Raw genomic sequence first — 14870 nt, forward strand, 5'->3', positions numbered from 1 at the left:
TGCTCACGACCCCCTGCTCCCACGATAGGCCTCCAGGCGTGCCGGCTCTCTGGCGTCGTTTAGACTGCCCGGCTGCAGGTCAAGCGGCTGCGGAAGGCACTCCAGACACAGTCAACACTTTGAACATGCTTGATGGTACATCACCCCTCGTGACACACGCCTCCCCTTGGCACCCCGAGAGAATCGGCGACCCCGGGCGCACTCTGGCGGCTCTCATTGTGCCCTGCACCTTAGAGCCAGTGTTGTCCAATGATGATGGCAGCATATACGCCTACCTGCGTCTGGCCCTCGGGCTCTCGGAGGGTCCACAGGATCACATCGACAACAAGTCATTGCCCCTTGAAGCCAATATCGAACATTGGAATGGCGGTGCGTCACCTGGGATCGGTGCTTCCTAATCCGACTCGGCGCGAACCCATCAATTTTGGTCTCATACTCTCTTGGGCTGCTCCCGCCAGTATCGTTCAAAAAGGGTTGCTATCTCGGTCAAGAACTGACGGCGCGCACTCACTACTCGGGCATGCTGCGCAAGCGCCTTTTGCCCATGCGAATCCCAGACGTACAAGCTGCCGTCAGGTCAGCTACTTCTAGTCACGCTCTTGCTCCTAGACCGTCACCCCTTGACATCACCCCTGTCTCTTTCTATTTCTGTTCTCTCGATGTCTGGCTATCGCTTCTGTTGCCTTCTGTCTACCATTGTGTCTTTGGCTGTGTGTTGGTGGCTCAGCTCCGCCATTGCGACTGGGCAAGGCCCAATCTCCACATACAGGAAACTCACTCCACATGGGCACGACGCTGTGATGATAGGCTATCACACTACAACGGTCCGCTCAAGGTGGTCACGGCTGCTGGCAAGCCGGCTGGCACTGTCCATTCTGTGGTAAGTGCGAGACGTTCGTTGTTTTGTGATCGTTGGCACGGCTACTACGAGTGCTCATGAGAACTTGGCCTCTGACTCACTATTCAACGATGCTGATTGTGGCACCTCGGTCAGCTGGGCGATCGCTGCATTGGCCTGGTGCGAACTGCTCACTTGACTGAGGAGCTTGTCTTGCAGCCACCAGCTGATGCGGAGGGCGCCGACGCGATTGATCCGGTCGTTGCCGTCGTCGATCATGCACTTGCTGAGTGGATCTCCGCCACTCGTCATGGACATTGATACGAAGGTTAAGGTTTTTCTTTTTGATATTCCTGTTTCAAAGACTTTTGAATTCAGCTGTCAAGTTCAATGATGTCAAGCTTTACTGACAAGAAGTGACTCAGACTCATCAACGCGGCACTGAATACATCGGGGGAAACGGTTACTGGAATGAGGAAGGATGACCAGAATTATTTCAAAACCCGGCTTTGTGTTGATGTGATTAAAATAGCAGGCGAGGGAGGCATTGACCCAATTCTCCTGACTCGGAAACAAAATGCCACAAAACGCAGATCAAGTCTTGCATCAAAGAACAGAGCCCAAAGAAAATCACGACAAGACCGCGCGCGCTGCATTTGGTCGTGGGAAGCAAGCCTGCATTTACACCACCCTTTTGGCGATGGTGCACCTTGTATCGGAATTGATTATCCTGTATTTGATGCTAGCCTGACTGCCGGTGCCAATCGGCTTAGCTGAAGCTCGACGACTCTCCATTATCTCTTGACATCTGGGCCCGAAGAGCAGGGCGCGCGTGATTGCGGCGACGCTCCGAGCTCCACTTTTTTCCTTGGGTCGGGTGGCCATGCCGCCCAAGCGCCGTGCCAAGGCCAAGTCGGCGACACAGAACACGAGTGTGTGAAGACAAGAAGCAAAAAAACAACACCTCATCGTCTAATTATAGCGTATGTCGTTGAGATTGAAATGGACCGTCGAACATAAATAAAAGTCAGTCATTTCCATTTTCCATTTTTTTCCTTTTTTTTTTTTTGAACTTGGTTGCTGTTTTTTTTTTTTTTTTTTTTTTTTTTGAACTTGGTTGTTGTTTTTTTTTTTTTTTTAGCACCGTGCATCATGGCTGAGTTTCCAGCATTGATCGAACAAATGAAGCAAATGCAGCTCCAAAGCACAAGCGAGGAGGAAAAGCGCCACATCCAAGCTCTCATTGAGCTCGAGCAGCAGAGGCTGGCCGCTGAAGCCGAGGAGCGCAAGCTCGAGCACGAAAGGCTGGCCGCCAAGGAAGCACAGCTCAAACGGAAAACAGGTCGCGACAAGGTTCGTCGTGTTTCGTCTCGATTCGTTACAACCGACAAGGCTGGAAGGTGTGTTTGTCGTGACCTGGCCCCACATTACGTCTGCACTTGGTCATTACTGTACCCGCGCGCGCCTACTACAATCGGTAAGCACCTGTCGGGCAAGACTCACGCGCAGGATCGTCTTTTGGTTGACATGCGTGTGCAGGCTTTACATGGACACTGCTACCACCGTCCGACTCACGTGGCCGGATGCCTTCAACGGCGCCCTCACAAACCTTGTCTCTGACCACTGCAAATGAAGTTCTTGGCTCCGTGGTCGCAGAGCTTCCCTGCAGCCACCACTACCTTGCAGCAAAAATTGTCAAGCGCATTGATGATCTTTGCGCGGATGACCAGTGGGAGCGTAGCGAGGCGCTGGCGAATGGCCTTCAGTGGGCGGCCAAAGCTCAACGTGACTCCAAGCTGACTGAACTCCAGCAGGAGCCCAGCATTTCTTCGCGAGTTTCCATCGTGTTGCAGCGCTACTTTGGTCTGAATGTTGTCCATCAGTACGCCATCGGTTCCCACAGCACCCACGTTGATTGGGCGGGCTTTGACGACAACCACCACGTTGTCGTCATGGGTGAGTGCAAAAAGAAGGAGCAGCCGTTCCATGAATACGGGGGCTAGGTTGCCAACGAGCTCTTGCGACTGGGGGCCATTCCAACGTTGTATGAGAGCAACAGCAACATACCGCTGCCTCGGCGGAAGGACATTTTGTGGCCCATCATCAACATCAACGTGGTGGGAGACAATGTCAGCGCCTACCTGGCTTTGCAAGTGATTGATGTTCGATGGGAGCAGTTTGAGGGTTGCCTGGCAGAGATTCTGCCATTGCTCGAGATTGACAGTTCGAACGCGAAGCCAAAGTCATCGGGGCTGTTCTTCTTGCGCCTCGGTGCCGCAAACTTTAAAGAAAATCCGCGGCAGGTAGAAAGCATCTTGCGAGCTTGCAAGGAATTTGTGCAAGAGGATTTGGCGTACTTGCTGGATCGGGCAGATGCTCGGACTGTATTGCGGCCACGGCTGCCTCCACAACCATTTCCTTGCCCTTTTGACCACCTCTGCAAGTGGAATCTGAAGGATTCGTATGGTCCCAACGTGCAGGTCTACAGCATCGGGAAGCAAAACAAGGTGTTCAAGCACTTTGACTACTGGGGACGCACGGCAAATCTCTGCAGCAGCCTCTCGGCACAGTGTGTGTCTTACCAAGATCGCCGCTACCCGCCTGACGACCGAATCTTGACAATACTCAGTCAACTGGATGTGGCAGGCTCATTCTATCAGAAGTGGGAGGTGGCGAGGCTTGCAACTGCCGTGGATGTGCTCAGCTACCCTTACGTGAAGCCGGCAGACACCGTCGAGATTGAGCAACTGGTCCAGGTCATCTACCAACTGAAGGCCATCCATAGCGTTGACTTTGTGCACGGCGACATTCTTCCTCGCAACATTCTTTTTTGCAGCGACTGGGAAGGGCATCCTGCGGCCTTTCTCATCGACTTTGATCTCGGCAGGTTTCTTGCTGCTAATCCTGCCCACAACCCCGTCTATGCCTCCAATTTTGCCAGGGAAGGAGAGCCGCTGGAGCCTTTTCGTCACCCATTTGCCCGGCGGAATTTGCCAATGCAGAAGGAGCACGATGGCTTTGCCTTGGCACGTGTCATGGAGAAGTTTTTGCAGGACGACGAGGCTCGTCAGCAGCTGGTGGCTGCGTTGGAAGAGCTGCAGCTGGATGACGCTGCCACGCTGTGTCAGAGGTGCTCGCTTTTGCCGCCAGACAATGTTGCTGGGCTTGGCAAGGCCACGGGCAGTCCTCGACGTTAATGTGCCAACCTGGCCCTCCCCTTCTCCAAGTATTCCTGACCCTTGTGCTTATTTTTCCGGCCCATTTTGCGCCAAAGCGACGGCTGTCATCAGTTCATTGTAGTGTCATGCAAGCATGCGTCCCATGCGTCTTTGCCCGAACAGAAGCAGACCTATCAGATCCAAGTTTGCCTATTTTGAACACCATAGGGAAGTTGCAGATCATTAAAACCCCGTTGTCTTGGGAGGAAAAATAATGGTGAAACACGACATTGATTTTCTTCTGTTCTGTTCTAATTCTTTACCTTTCGGTGCGATAACAGAGAGAGAGGGACAAGAGGTGCTTGCTTTGACAAATGGCAGCCAGACTGGTTTGGATTAGGCATTGGGCGCGGTTGTTGTACTGGGAAGCGAGAGCATACTGTACCGTTGATGCCCTGTTCACTCGGTCTGATGCTCTTGTCTACCTGACCCTCTTTTTGGGGGTTTTCAAGCATTCCATCATCCGGGAGTAACCAGAAACCTATCCCCAATCCCCATCGGTAAGCGGGCATTTGATCTCGAGCCGATCTCAGCACCGTTTGTTTCTTGTCTTTTTGTTGTTGTTTGTTTGGCGATGATTGAAAACGCAGGTCATCATGTCATCCTTGTGAATTTCCGAGTACCCGCTGTCGCCCGGCAAGCACATCTAGTATGGGATTGAAAAACGGCAGGGCCCATCATGGCACACTTGTACCTGCTAGCATCACCCGCACGGCAGCCACAGCTGGCATCAACAGGATAACAACAGCAAAACGTTCAGGCTGCTTTAGGGCCAACTTCACATGTCAAAATAAATTACTGAAAAATGATCAAAAAAGCATTGAAAATTACGCCAAAATAGGCACCGGCAGTGCCACCATCTTGATCTACTGAAACGTGAAAGGGAGTGCTGATAGGGTTGTTCAAATGGCTGATCTGTCCATGGGTGACCATGGGCCAGCCTCGACGTATCAGCACCAGCCAAGCCCCTGCCCCACCCTCCGAAGCATGAACCTGCTGGACGATTGCTGCCTCTTGGCAGTTGAGTTTGCGCGCGTGCCAGCACGTTAAGCATACTTTCGCGCAGCAGCATTAACTGCTTTAATGTATACACAAACTGTAGTTATATTAAGCTTACCTTGCCTTTAGATACGTACACTCTCAACAAAAACTAGATTAAAACGCGCACAAAGTATCGAAATACATGACATGACTTTTCTTGTTTTTTTATTCGCGAGCTCTCGCTCCGCCGCCGCTCGTGTTCACTTTACTGTGCTTGAAAGGCGGGGTTGGTGCCCTTCTCTTTCTCTCTCCCTCTCCTTCGACGCGGTTGCGAGTCGTGCTGGGGCGTAGGTGGTCTGGGGTTGGGACGCGTCTCCGCTGGCTGTTGCTTGCGGGGACTAACACTTGAGCAAGCTTCACCGGTTGCTCGGAATCGAGCGTCATGGCTGCTTCAAAGTATCCTGCGCTCATGAAGCCGCTGGATCTTGGCTTCACCTCCATCAAGAACCGTGTTCTCATGGGCAGCATGCACACAGGGCTTGAGAGGTACGCAAAATCTGCTTTGTTGCGTTTGCACCTCACAGCAAGGCGTCAAGTGTTCAAGTTACCTGGAAACCATCCGTCGGCTCACCCATGACATTTCCTTAGCGGTCTCTTGCTGCCTAGCGGGCTGCGAGAGATGGCAGCTTTGATTGAATTTTCCCCTTTCAACTTTGATTCTCTGCCATGATATGACGCGGGGTATGCACAGTACCAGTAGACTCAACAGCCAGCCCTGAATTAGATTTAAGTATTGTGACCAGGCAAGTGAATTTACGCAGCCAACACTGTTGGCCAAGCCACCTTGGGAGCTTCAAATGTCGATCAACTTGGAAAGAGTGACAAAAAAAAAGAAGCAAAACTCGAAGAAAAATCCACTGAACAGACAAAAACAAACACATGAACAGATGGGCTGACGCTTTTTGTCGAATCAGCGCAGACACGGCTAACCAGCAGCAGTGGAATGCACGCGTCAGGTTATGTTAACACGGCGAAGCACTCCTATTTCTGTGAAAAAGCACAAACACACGTCAGACAAATTTTTGCAGATATGGCGCAGCTCGGTGTGATTGGGCGACACCGACTTACTCGCTCAAGGCGGGCGTAGTGGCTTTCATGGCCTGGTTTAGTCACCTTGGAGTACTGTTTATTCACGCCATCAAGCCTGCGTATGGTGGCACAAAGTGAGGGGAGTGTAAAGCCGCTCAAGTCATTAGAGTGGCAACAGAGGCGCAACATACGTGGAGTAAATGCTGGCTTGACTGTAGTTGCTGGCGATGGAGGCTGGGTGATAGGTTGAGGCTTCGCGGGCCCGAACATGCCATCCCTCGTACTATTTCCAGCCAGCCAGCGCCGGACCATGAATCAAAGGGCCGGGTGCATTTGCGATAGGATGAGATGCAGTATCACCCACACGGCCACTCACTTCTTCGGAAGATGCTATGCTACGTGCCCCTAGGGCGGCATAGCTTGGATCGTCTGCATGGCACGGGCGAGAGCAGGCGCCGTGAGGCACGGTGGGGCTATACGCAGGGATCCAAGGCATTTCACGAACCATCAGCATTGGGCACGCTTGTGTAGTGGGACTCTAAGAGCGGCCTGCGACAGTTCCAAGCAATCGGTATGAGCAAGCAGAAGAGAGCGAAGGAGTTTTGCGGGATGAGGGTGAGTCAGGCAAATAAACGAGGTCAAGCCACGCACTTGGCGGTGCTGCCATCAGCCTAAGCATGCGGAGCAGCAAGGGATAGCGGTGAGCAAGTATGATGAGCATCAGAGAAGATGCCCCAGTTATTTGTGGCATATAAAATGAGCTCACCGCCTTTGGTTGGAACATGGCTACGTCAAGATCTTGAAAATCTTGATTCATAATTTCTAGTTCAAACAGACAAAGGCACAAGTGAGGGGTGATAGGATGAGGCTGGGTCGACGAGCACAAATGGACTCAGTTGAAACCACAGCAGGTTTGTCGCATACATACCGTACTGCCCTGCAATACTTTGCGCGCGTGGTACAGCTGTGCCACCGTATGGGGCGGCACCGCTGTGGGAGGTGGGCATGTCCGCTAGCATGGCATCACCTGTGTCCAGGTCAGGCACGACGACGACGACGGTAGAAAGCAGGGATCAGGTCTCATACCAGCTTCCATTGAAGCGCAAGGGTCGGGCCACGAGGCGCTGATGCAGAACGACAAGTCCTTGCCAATCCAGACACGAATCAAGCAGCCAGGAAGACTGACTCATCTCATCTGGGTCCAGGTCGTCATCCTCGTAGTGTCGGTCATAGAAATAGGCGACTGTGGTTCGGTCTATAAAAGGATTCGCCAGTCGTCAAAGATATGAGCGCACGTCATGTGGGTTGGGCGTGCGGAGGACTGACGCTGCAGCAACATGTCAGGGCTCGCAAGGCCCCCGTGACTTTGCTTTTACAAACCTTTGGCATCAGACAAGTTGATTGGGGCCTTGCTTTTATGACTGTACTTGAAGGCCGGCTAGCAGGCGATGGACGGCCCGAGTGCCAATGTAAAATGTGAGGGCGCACGCAGGGGCGGGTGGGGGTAGTAGAGAAATAGTTGTTTGACCTGAGTCAAAACATACCTTGCAGCCTCCTCCTTGTTCTTTGGTGGCACAACAGGTCCATTCGCCTACCACCGATGGCCACCACGAGAGCATTGGGTCAGAAGCACGATCTTCAGGCGAGAAGGGGGCGGGCGAGTGATGTGAGGGTGGCACGATGATCACAAGGCAGCACCTTTGTGAAAAACACCAGGATGATAGTTGTAATGCTTGCTGGAGACGTTTTGGCCTTCCTGGCAAGCCGACCGAATCTCATCAATCCAATCCTGCCGCTCGGCCTGAGATTCGGCATCGACGTACAGTATCGCATCGTCGTGCACCACCTGCATGTGTCAGGGGACCAAGTTATGGTGTGTTCATTAGCAATGGAAAACATCGTACCAAGGGCAAGATTGGATGTCCAGGGGCCGATCAGTCGATCCTCATCTGCGACGCCCAAACCTGGATCATGTTGCTGCGGCCCCATGGGGTTGCGTGAGCGACTTCAACCGCTCGGATTTTGGTGAGCGGAATCTGGCCTTTTTGCTTCATCTCGCTCTGAGCACGGGTGGGGTTCAAGCCGAGACAGGGGGTGAGTACAGATGTCGAGGGGCGAGCGCATGCGCTTGAGGCACGATCCTTGTTTGGGACGTGCACAAGCCGAGCTGGCTGGATGAGGCTTGGGGGCGGAACTCGACTCGGCGTACAATGTCAACACCAGAGTAGTAGCTCAGGCATGTGTCCGTCAGGATAAAAGTGCGGCGCTTGAAATTGTCGCGGCCCAGCAGGCTTGTACCCTGGGCCTTTTTCCATAGCACACCGCGCTTGCGCCAACCTGAGGGCCCAAAGGAGGACGAGGGGTGAGTCGAATGCAACACGCGTCCTCATTTGAGTCATCGATCAAAAGCCCAACCTTGTTGCAAAAGGCTCCCGGCGCTCATGGCGAAGGCAACCCCAGACTCAGCCGCAGCCAAGTCAAAAAATCGGGCTCAATACCGATGATACCGCCGCCGCCGCCGATGCTGCTGTTGCTGCTGTTGCTGCTGCTGTTGCTGCTCTGCCCCTCTCGGAGCAAGCGGGAAGGGGGTGAATGCCAACGCAAAAGAAAGAGAATGAAAAAAATTAATGCGACAACTTTACCCGGGTTTAAGCCTCGGGTTGTTGGTGGTGTGTGCACACTCACCTCCCCCATGTTAATGTGTGACTCTGGTCTCACTTTGACCTCCTCCTGAAACGTGTGTGTGTTGGAGGAGAGAGACAGAGAGAGAGAGAGAGTTTGTGTGTGTGAGAGAGAGCTTTTCGACAGCAACAGCAGTTCTCTCTTTCTCTTGTTCACTTCTCTCTTGGTCACTCAGGTTGGTGAAACGGCAGCGCGCTGGGGACACGTCTGCGCATGCATTGCACATTGAATTCAAGCTGCTGGGTGGCATTTATCTTCTTGTTCTTGTGCTTGTTCTCCTTTTCTCTCTCCCTCTCTCTCTTTCTCTTTCTCTTCCTCTTGCCCTCTCCTGACGCTCCAGAGCAACTCATCATTTGTGGCGCACCTTTGACTTTGGCAGCTTCAGAGTCTCCAGCACCATGGCCGTCTCCAATGCTGTGCCCATTATCGTCATGACCGCCTTTTTCGGTGGTATTGCCATTCTCGGTACCCTCTTTGCTGGTCGTAAGCACGAGGACCGCAAGTGAGTAGCCGGGGCCTTGGCGTGGCCTGCACAACCGTTCGGTGGTGGCTGGCGAGTCGGCGTGCGAGCCAGCACCTGGCAGCGCGCAAGCCACAGGTTTTTTTAGCAGCACTCACTGCACCTGAACTGCTCTGCCGCTTCTTCCTTAGCCTGGTGCGCACCATGATCATCACCACTTGCCTCTGCATGTGGATCTTTTGGTTGTGCGCCTTCATGGCACAGATGCATCCGTTGGTTGGCCCCGAGTTCAAGGCGTCAGAGGCGTGTTTGATTAAGGACGACAACAAGACGGTCGTTTGCTAGTGCATATTGCGCTCCAACTCTACTCAACCCTCTTAGCACGCGGACGCTCCTCTAACAGACCACCACGCTCTGAGACGGCTCCGTCAGACTTTTGTGTTTGTTTTTGCGCCTTCAGGAGGATCGCCCCTTTCTTCCGTTCGCCTCACGCCCAGCTTGCCCAGCACTCGGCGCGCGCTTGCCACCCAAAGGGTGATAGCCGGGGTGTTGGCTTGGCGGACGGCACAAAAAGAGCAGGAGACTTTTTGTTGCTCGTCATCCTTGTTTTCCTTTCTCCGTCCTCTGTTGTTTTTCTATTTTTGTCATTAGGCATGCCTCCTGCCCTGTTCTTTTCATCGTCTGGGGTCTTTGTGTTCCGCTCTTGTCGTCACTGTGTTTGCATTTCTAGCATCTCGTGCCAATCCAAACAACTACTATACTATCACAATTGCCTCTCAGTCATGGCCGCGACAGCGCTGACTGCAGGCGCTTGCCTCTAAAGTCAGGGGGCAACAGCACAACCGGCCACCTGTCGTCAAAAATGTTTAGAGCCCCACTCAACTCAAAAGCGGCTTCGGCTGTAAGAAAAAAAACAAGAAAGAAGTGATTGCAGGTCGCGAGAAAGCCTCTTCTCAGAACACTGGGAACAAAAAAAAAAAGGCGAGCCGTCTATCCTTGGCTTTAGGCATGCGTCACATCCCAATACCAGCGCAGAAAATAGGCCAAGACCACTACCATCACCATGCCTGCCATCACGCGCCATGATCGGACGTTCGAGGCATGAGTGCGAAACATACATGTTCATGCTCAGGTCCCGCCACAACCGAATATCGGCGACGAGGTGCTCAGGCGGCATTCGTACCAAATATGAGAATGCGCGGCGCGCTGCCTTGACGGCCTGTCAATGATTGAAACGTCTCCGAAAAGTTCTACACGGACGCACACGCGGTCAACCGACGCAAGTAAGTCAGCAACTGCATTCACCGACGAAAAGCAAATGCTCCACCTCCCTCCTCCTCACAAAAATTCAAGAAAAAAAAATGAAGTGGGGTATCAGACGAGCGACACTGCTCAAACCTCATGCAAATTGACCCAGAAACCAGTTGATAGCTCAGTCTCCAAGTGCTCGGCCTTCATCTGTAGCTCTTGTAAAAAGTCATTGGCACGCGTCTGGATGTCACGCATGGTAACCATTTGGCGCTCCACGTCCGAGTGAATTGTATCCAACTACGTTGCGTCCCCAAGTATTGATCGGCATGGTGAGATAACGACAACTTGGACATGCGGTGCAGTCAGCACGTGGCTACCTCAGGCATGGCCTTGGCATGAAAAACTCACAGTCGTTCGCGCTTCGCCAAATCGTCTTTCATGCCGGTCCAGCTTTTCCACGAAATCGGCGTGAAAGTCGTTGATCATCTGTCCCACCATTCCCCGCCGATGAGCAGGTGCCACCGCACCAACGTGGGGGTCGTCCTACAGGCTTCATGTGGAACGCACCTCCAGCAACGCGCTTTGATTGTTGGTGCGCTGCTTGTCTAGCATGGCTAAGGTGGACTGCCGTTTTTGCAGCTGTTCCTGCGTGTTGCTGAGCGCTGTTTCAAGCTCCAAGTTGCGCTGTTGTTGAGCCGCTAGTCTCTCCTCCAAGGTGAAGACCTGTCAGCATCAAAAGGCAAATGCAAGCAAACAAACGAAAAACGAGAAGGACATCAAGTGAGGAAAGAAAAACAGAAGAAGAAGTGGAGCTCAACGCAACGAAACTGCTAATAAGGAACACAATCCCGCGCACGTACGTAGCTCTGGAGCTGTTGCAAGACATCAAACTTGTTCTCCAAATCCAAGCGCGGGTCCTCCAGCAGTATGCTTTTGATGTGTTGGATGAGTTCTAAAATGGTGCAGAAGCGGTTGTGGAGTGGATGAAGCGGTGAGCGGATGAGGCGGCAGACACACAGCGACAGTCGCACAACAGTCGCAAACTCAACGGCATAGGCAGGAAGCTTTAGTTTTGCATTTTACATACCGGCGGTGGCGGTGTGCTGCAAGCCGTTTTGCATATCGAGGGCCACGGGTTGCGACACAGATGCCATGGGAGAGGAGCCAAAAGATTGACCAGCTTCCGGCTCGACATCTGCACCCGATGACTGCTTGTCCTTGTTCTTCCGAGGCTAAGGTGGAGGATATCATGAGGCGCACGCACCATGAGCCATCAATATAGGTGACATTCAGTTTCGCAAATAAAAAACAAAGCAAAACACAAAACCAAAAGGAGGATTCGATTCCATGTGCTGCACACGACAGCTGTTGCGGTGCCGTTCGCAGGATGAAACTCAGGTCAATGCAGTGAACTGAGCTCGTACAGTGAGGGGATTGGACATGTTGATCAGGCGCTTGAGGCGATTTGGACGGCGATCTTCGATCTGGTCGCGTAGCTCTGGCGGTAAGCTCTTTTGAGAGCGCCTATCGCAACAACAACACATGCCAAGTGTGGCCAGGACAGGTTGAAAAAAGATGAGATGCTGACATGGACGGGACACGGCACTCGTGAAATTGCGCGCCGAGGTTTAGACAGAGCTAGCACACGAACCGACTGCGCAAGAACCGTGGGGTGCCCTCCTGGCATCGAATCCGCCCGACAAGCAGGAACACACGCGAGACAATCGGCAAATGAACAAGTATGCGAGGCCAAGCTAGTGTTGGCTGGTTCAAAATGCATTGGTAAAAACGTAGGTGCAAAGTTGACATACGTCGGGTGGGAAGTCGTCCACTTGCGCGGTGCCGCGGCCCGGCGAGCCTGTATAGCCGTTGAGGGCCTCAATCGATTCATCCTTCCCCTCAGTGGCATTTTCCCGCTCCGGGGAGGCCGATCTGTGCCGCCCGGTTATTTTCTCCTCTCGCTTGGTTCGCGAGCGCCCCCGCTCCGGGTTGACCGGGGTCGTATTGTCTCCACCGGCCTCCTGTGGGCGGGCACAAAAGGAACAAAAAGGGTAAGAAAAGACGAGCGGAGCTGCAAATGTTCATCAGAGGTCGCGCTAGGAACGAAAAAGCAAACCGCCATGAGAATAAAACTGACCGAGCCGACATCATCGCCGCGACCCGCGGCGCGCAGGCTGTGCAAGCCCCAGTCGAAGCACATCGAGACAACCACGGATGAGCTGCGAAAATGGCAATGGGAGGGGACACTGGGCCTGACGTTGCGGCGAGAACTGACCGCTTGACAATGTTCATCTTTGCACCAATAAGCTCTGTGGCTGTGGGTTTCGTTCGTCGTGAATCCAGCTGCTTTTGTACCTCGTCCATTTCTATCGTGCAAATACCGAACAGTCGCAAGATCACACAAGACACAAAGGCAGCCAAGAGGGGAGCACGCTTTGAGCGCTGCTCTGCTTGAGGACATGTGCTTTTGGCTTGACCCCTCTGTTCACGCACCTTTGCGCAGTTTTTCCAGCTTTTTAGTGCGCTTTTCAAGCTGATGGCGCGCGTGCTGGTACTCACGCATCATGGGATCGCTAGCCAAAAACAAGGTCACCAAATCAAATGAGCTGTCTCAGAGCCGGGAGTCAGTCTCTCGGGGTGGCTCAAGGCTCGATCCTTATTTAAGGTGCAAATGTACCGTGAGATGTTGAAACGTTGTATGCTGTGTGAGCTGGGTTCGGGCCGACCACTGCTCGTGAGCTGCTCAACAGCTCGCTTGAACCGATCCTCTGCTTGCTGGCGGCGCTTTTCGTTGTCACGCAGCTCCATGCTAAGGGGTAAAGCGACAGAAAGAGGAGTTAGATTTTTTTTTTTGTCTTCCAAGGGTGAGGGCAAAGGTAGGTGAGATTGTCACAGCAATAGAGAGTCGCGAACCAATAATGGTGGATTACGTACTCGAGATCGTCGCGTTTGAGACCGTACTTGCGATGGCGGCCCGAGGATTCGGCGCTGTCATCACTATCGATGCTGTCGCTCTCTTCGTCAACGGTAGTGGTTGGGTGCTCTTGGACGCCAGATCCAGTAGCAGGGGCAATGGCACCACCAGGAAGGCTTCCCGGGCTGACACTGATGCTGGAGGCGGGGTTTGTGTCTTGTGGACTGGTGTAGGCGGCTTGGGCCGAGGCCCCTAGGCTAGAAGCAGGATGGGAGGCGGATGCAGCGGAGGGGGAGTAGCTGGCGCTATGCGTGTCTGAATTGTCGCCGGTTTGGCTGCTGCCATCATCCACAAGAATTGCGGGTTGAACGGGTTGAACGGGTTGTATAGGCTGGATAGATTGGGAAGGGGGCGTCGAGGACTGGGTATTTCGCTTGGGGAGGACGCGTTGTAAGAGCTTGGATCCGCGCGTTGGGAGTGTGGAAGGGGCCGCCAAGGTGTTGGGAGATGCTCCGATAGCGTCTTCCGCGTTTTTGGGCGTGCCATTGCCGTCTTCTTCCGAGTTGGCCATTTTACGCCGGCGAATGCGCCGCAAAGGATTGCTGCTGGTGCTGCCGCGCGCTGTGGCCTCCCCAACTGGGGGATCCCCGACGTCATCGGGCAAGGGTGTGGGTTCCACCATGGCAAACCACTAGCCCACGCCAAGCGCGACTGATGGCAAGGACCCAGGGCACGAGCCAGGCCAACTTTGAGGAGGCTGGAGGATTATTGGGCCAATCAATATCCAGCACTTCAGCTATAAGAGGACTTGCACCAAGGGGGTATGGGGGCGGCGAGAGCGCCCTTGAAGCAGCCGCGTTATCTAATCACAATGAATCAGGGTGATGGGCCTGCTTGGCACGCATTTGCTCACCCGAAGGCCGTTGGTGGTGGCAAGTGCAGCAGACCGGGGCTGGACGGCCGATGATGCCGGCTGATCAAAAGGGCAGCGCTGTGCCACAACACCGCATCGGCGGTTGGGCAAAGGCCCAGCTCACCAAACAGCCGATGCGAGGCAGCCAAGCCGTTGCTGCGTGGGACAGGTTGTTTCCTTGTCGTGGTCCAAGCCGAATGCCAGGCATCAGCGCCCGGGCCGCACTTTAGCTGCACCTGCCTTGGCGTGTCCGATCGGTGCAAAACGGATCTCGTCCAGATCCAGCCTGAGCAAGTGTCAAGCTGCCTCTGTCATCCACGCGAGGCCTCAAGGGAATCTGATGGCCAATCTGTGGGCAAACCTCCGAGCCTGAAGGCCGCTCACACGAAGGAGCGCCGTGCAAATGGAGCTGGCGCTGGAGCTGGAGGCGAATTGAATTGAGAGAGAAGAGAAGAGAGAGAGAAAAGAGAGAGAGATAGAAAGAGAGAGAGATTAGAGAGGGACGAGAGAGATTTAGAGAGGTT

At 53.5% G+C, this 14870-nt stretch overlaps 3 protein-coding genes across 3 annotated transcripts in view; 2 read left to right on the forward strand and 1 right to left on the reverse strand.

Annotated features, from left to right (window-relative positions):
• The window catches only part of MONBRDRAFT_24953 (uncharacterized protein), a gene marked incomplete at both ends in the record, with an annotated part of 2071 nt that extends 912 nt beyond the window's left edge, over positions 1-1159 (forward strand). The window contains 4 exons of the mRNA XM_001745183.1: positions 182-369; positions 459-576; positions 808-880; positions 995-1159. Of these exons, the coding sequence (XP_001745235.1) occupies positions 182-369; positions 459-576; positions 808-880; positions 995-1159 (544 nt within the window). The remainder of the gene's footprint in view (positions 1-181; positions 370-458; positions 577-807; positions 881-994) is intronic.
• A 562-nt stretch (positions 1160-1721) lies between these two features.
• On the forward strand, positions 1722-4035 carry MONBRDRAFT_7763 (uncharacterized protein; the record flags this gene model as incomplete). The annotated part of the gene is made up of 4 exons (XM_001745184.1): positions 1722-1770; positions 1980-2315; positions 2495-2794; positions 2963-4035. 4 exons carry the CDS (start codon positions 1722-1724, stop codon positions 4033-4035), a joined length of 1758 nt encoding a protein of 585 aa, XP_001745236.1.
• A 1267-nt stretch (positions 4036-5302) lies between these two features.
• MONBRDRAFT_24955 (uncharacterized protein) lies at positions 5303-14115 on the reverse strand (the record flags this gene model as incomplete). Its single annotated transcript, XM_001745351.1, has 32 exons — positions 5303-5435; positions 5646-5812; positions 6166-6241; positions 6318-6409; positions 6503-6555; positions 6632-6675; positions 6778-6797; positions 6893-6948; positions 7055-7153; positions 7313-7381; positions 7507-7564; positions 7671-7717; positions 7825-7972; positions 8091-8186; positions 8336-8463; positions 8625-8691; positions 8812-8978; positions 9014-9385; positions 10452-10518; positions 10667-10816; positions 10928-11005; positions 11087-11242; positions 11380-11471; positions 11607-11751; positions 11944-12043; positions 12171-12199; positions 12331-12540; positions 12657-12738; positions 12795-12885; positions 13013-13092; positions 13197-13328; positions 13454-14115. 32 exons carry the CDS (start codon positions 14113-14115, stop codon positions 5303-5305), a joined length of 3966 nt encoding a protein of 1321 aa, XP_001745403.1.
• Between the last annotated feature and the right edge of the window lie 755 nt (positions 14116-14870).

Source organism: Monosiga brevicollis, genomic scaffold (assembly GCF_000002865.3).
Source record: "Monosiga brevicollis MX1 MONBRscaffold_8 genomic scaffold, whole genome shotgun sequence".
NCBI lineage: Eukaryota > Choanoflagellata > Craspedida > Salpingoecidae > Monosiga > Monosiga brevicollis.